Here is a 3,496-nt window from a genome sequence, read left to right as displayed (position 1 = left end):
CCCCCCCCCCATGTTTCCAGGTCTGGTTTGTTGGTCTTCTGTTACTATGAAGTGATATTGTGTCTTTCAGGTCATTTTCGCGACAGACGAGTGGTTCGCTCCGGCTGCCAACCTGCTCAAGGTGAACGTGGTTCATTACTGTCGCTTTAAGGGAAAGTCTGATGTCATCATCAGGTCACATGATGCTCAGTGACATCACTAACCCCCACCCCCTCCCCTTACCACCTTTTCTGTGATTGGCTGGTTTTTGGTGCACATCCTGTGCCTCTAGTGTTTGACGTGTGTGAGCACTGTGTTCTCCATGGCCTCCTAGTGCACCTTTAATCTCCTTTTTCTTTATTTATACGTCGTCTTCATCCCTCTCTTCTCCTGCAACTATTACTCCGGCCACTAGAGGGCTTTTTCTAGCAACACACATTAACATGTTTTATGGGTATGGACGGCTGCTGTTTGTAGTGTATGTAAAATTAATTAAAATTACAATTAAAATATGAGTCTCCCAACATGTAACGAGAAAGGCACCTTTAAACTAAATGTATAATTATTATTATTATAATTATTATAATAATGATAATTATTATTATAATTATCATTATTATCATTATTAACGAGTGTGTCCGTGCAGAGAGAGCCGCCACGGTTCATCGCGTCTGCCTTCACGGAGTTCGGGAAGTGGATGGACGGATGGGAGACGAGAAGAAAACGGACACCTGGTCTGTAGGGGCCCTCTAAAATGAACATACCTATGTGATAGGGGCCCTTTAAAATGAACACACACATTTGATAGGGGCCCTTTAAAATGCACATACATGTATAATAGGGGCCCTTTAAAATGAACATACACATTTGATAGGGGCCCTTTAAAATGGACATACATGTATAATAGGGGCCCTTTAAAATGAACATACACATTTGATAGGGGCCCTTTAAAATGAAAATAAATATATGACAGGGGCCCTTTTAAATGGACATACATATATGTCAGGGGCCCTTTAAAATGAACACACACATTTGATAGGAGCCCTTTAAAATGTACATACCTATATGATAGGGGCCCATTAAAATGAACATACCTATATGATAGGGGCCCTTTAAAATGAACATGCATATATAATAGGGGCCCTTTAAAATGAACATACCTATATGATAGGGGCCCTTTAAAATGAACATGCATATATAACAGGGGCCCTTTAAAATGAACATGCATATATGATAGGGGCCCTTTAAAATGAACATACCTATATGATAGGGGCCCTTTAAAATGAACATACACATATGATAGGGGCCCTTTAAAATGAACATACACATACAATAGGGGCCCTTTAAAATGAACGTACCAATATGATAGGGGCCCTTTAAAATGGACATGCATATATGATAGGGACCCTTTAAAATGGAGATACATATATGACGTGGCCCTTTAAAATGAACATACATATTTGATAGGGGCCCTTTAAAATGGACATGCATATATGACAGGGGCCCTTTGAAATGAACACACACATTTTATAGGGACCCTTTAAAATGAACATACATATATGATAGGGGCCCTTTAAAATGAACACACACATTTGATAGGGGCCCTTTAAAATGGACATGCATATATGACAGGGGCCCTTTAAAATGAACACACACATTTGATAGGGACCCTTTAAAATGAACATACATATATGACAGGGGCCCTTTGAAATGAACACACACATTTGATAGGGGCCCTTTAAAATGGACATGCATATATGACAGGGGCCCTTTAAAATGAACACACACATTTGATAGGGACCCTTTAAAATGAACATACCTATATGATAGGGGCCCTTTAAAATGAACATACACATATGATAGGGGCCCTTTAAAATGAACATACACATACAATAGGGGCCCTTTAAAATGAACGTACCAATATGATAGGGGCCCTTTAAAATGAACATACATATATGATAGGGAACCTTTAAAATGGACATGCATATATGATAGGGGCCCTTTAAAATGGACATGCATATATGATAGGGGCCCTTTAAAATGGACATGCATATATGATAGGGGCCCTTTAAAATGAACATACCTATATGATAGGGGCCCTTTAAAATGAACATACATATATGATAGGGACCCTTTAAAATGAACATACCTATATGATAGGGGCCCTTTAAAATTAACATACATATATGATATGGGCCCTTTAAAATGGACATGCATATATGACGGGGCCCTTTAAAATGAACACACACATTTGATAGGGGCCTTTTAAAATGGACATGCATATATGACAGGGGCCCTTTAAAATGAACATACCTATATGATAGGGGCCCTTTAAAATTAACATACATATATGATATGGGCCCTTTAAAATGGAAATACATATATGACGGGGCCCTTTAAAATGAACACACACATTTGATAGGGGCCTTTTAAAATGGACATGCATATATGACAGGGGCCCTTTAAAATGAACACACACATTTTATAGGGGCCCTTTAAAATGAATATACCTATATGATAGGGGCCCTTTAAAATGAACATACACATTTGATAGGGGCCTTTTAAAATGGACATGCATATATGACAGGGGCCCTTTAAAATGAACACACACATTTTATAGGGGCCCTTTAAAATGAACATACATATATGATAGGGGCCCTTTAAAATGAACATACATATATGATAGGGGCCCTTTAAAATGAACATACATATATGATAGGGGCCCTTTAAAATGGACATCCCGAGATATATGTATTATGTACTGTATGTACCGTATATACCTCTAATATTTCAGGACCGAATGTTGTTTTTGTGTTTTTGTGTGTTTTTCCTTCCGGAAGGTCAGGACTGGTGCCTCGTCCAGCTGGGGGTCCCGGGGCGGGTCTACGGTGTCGACGTGGACACGTCCTTCTTCACCGGGAACCACTCGCCATACGTCTCCATCCAGGCCGCCTGTCTCGGTAAGGACCCTGTAATAGGAAGGAACCACCCAACCAACCCTCACATGTTATGTCCCCTGTCCCCACCAGACAATCCGCCCGACTTCACCGTGGACGGAGACCGAACCGGCATGGCCGCGTCCCAGAGTCAGCTGGCTGCTGTTGCCAAGGTAACGCTGACAGTCATGTGATCGCCAAGGTAACACTGAGGTTTTTATAATCCCAATCCAAGTTACCAGCATTAGCTCTGGTGATGGATGTGTGTGTGTGTGTGTGTGGGTGTGTGTGTGTGTGTGTGTGATATTAGGCAAGGCAATAGTACAACAGAAACATGTTGTGAGTAAATGTGACTATGTGGTGGATGTGATTGGCTGACCCTGTGACCCTGTGATTGGCAGCTGGGCTCGGAGGCGTGGCCAGAGCTGGTGTGTGTGTCGCAGCTGAAGCCGGGGTACGCAGACTGCTGCCACAACTACTGGGGGGTCACCTACAAGCACAGGGTCACACACCTCCGCCTCAACATGCACCCAGGTACACACACACACACACACACTCACACACACTCACACACACAGACT

At 41.8% G+C, this 3,496-nt stretch overlaps 1 protein-coding gene across 1 annotated transcript; it reads left to right on the top strand.

The window, feature by feature from the left end:
• Nucleotides 1–70: 70 nt before the first annotated feature.
• On the top strand, nt 71–3,449 carry allc (allantoicase; the record flags this gene model as incomplete). Its single annotated transcript, XM_034865248.1, has 4 exons — nt 71–121; nt 626–713; nt 2,820–3,088; nt 3,317–3,449. Coding segments are annotated over 4 exons (541 nt in total), but the record flags the coding sequence as incomplete, so codon positions are not given.
• Nucleotides 3,450–3,496: the final 47 nt, after the last annotated feature.

Source organism: Etheostoma cragini, unplaced genomic scaffold, assembly GCF_013103735.1.
Source record: "Etheostoma cragini isolate CJK2018 unplaced genomic scaffold, CSU_Ecrag_1.0 ScbMSFa_1152, whole genome shotgun sequence".
Taxonomy (NCBI): domain Eukaryota; kingdom Metazoa; phylum Chordata; class Actinopteri; order Perciformes; family Percidae; genus Etheostoma; species Etheostoma cragini.
This window is presented reverse-complemented; position numbering and strand designations above follow the sequence as displayed.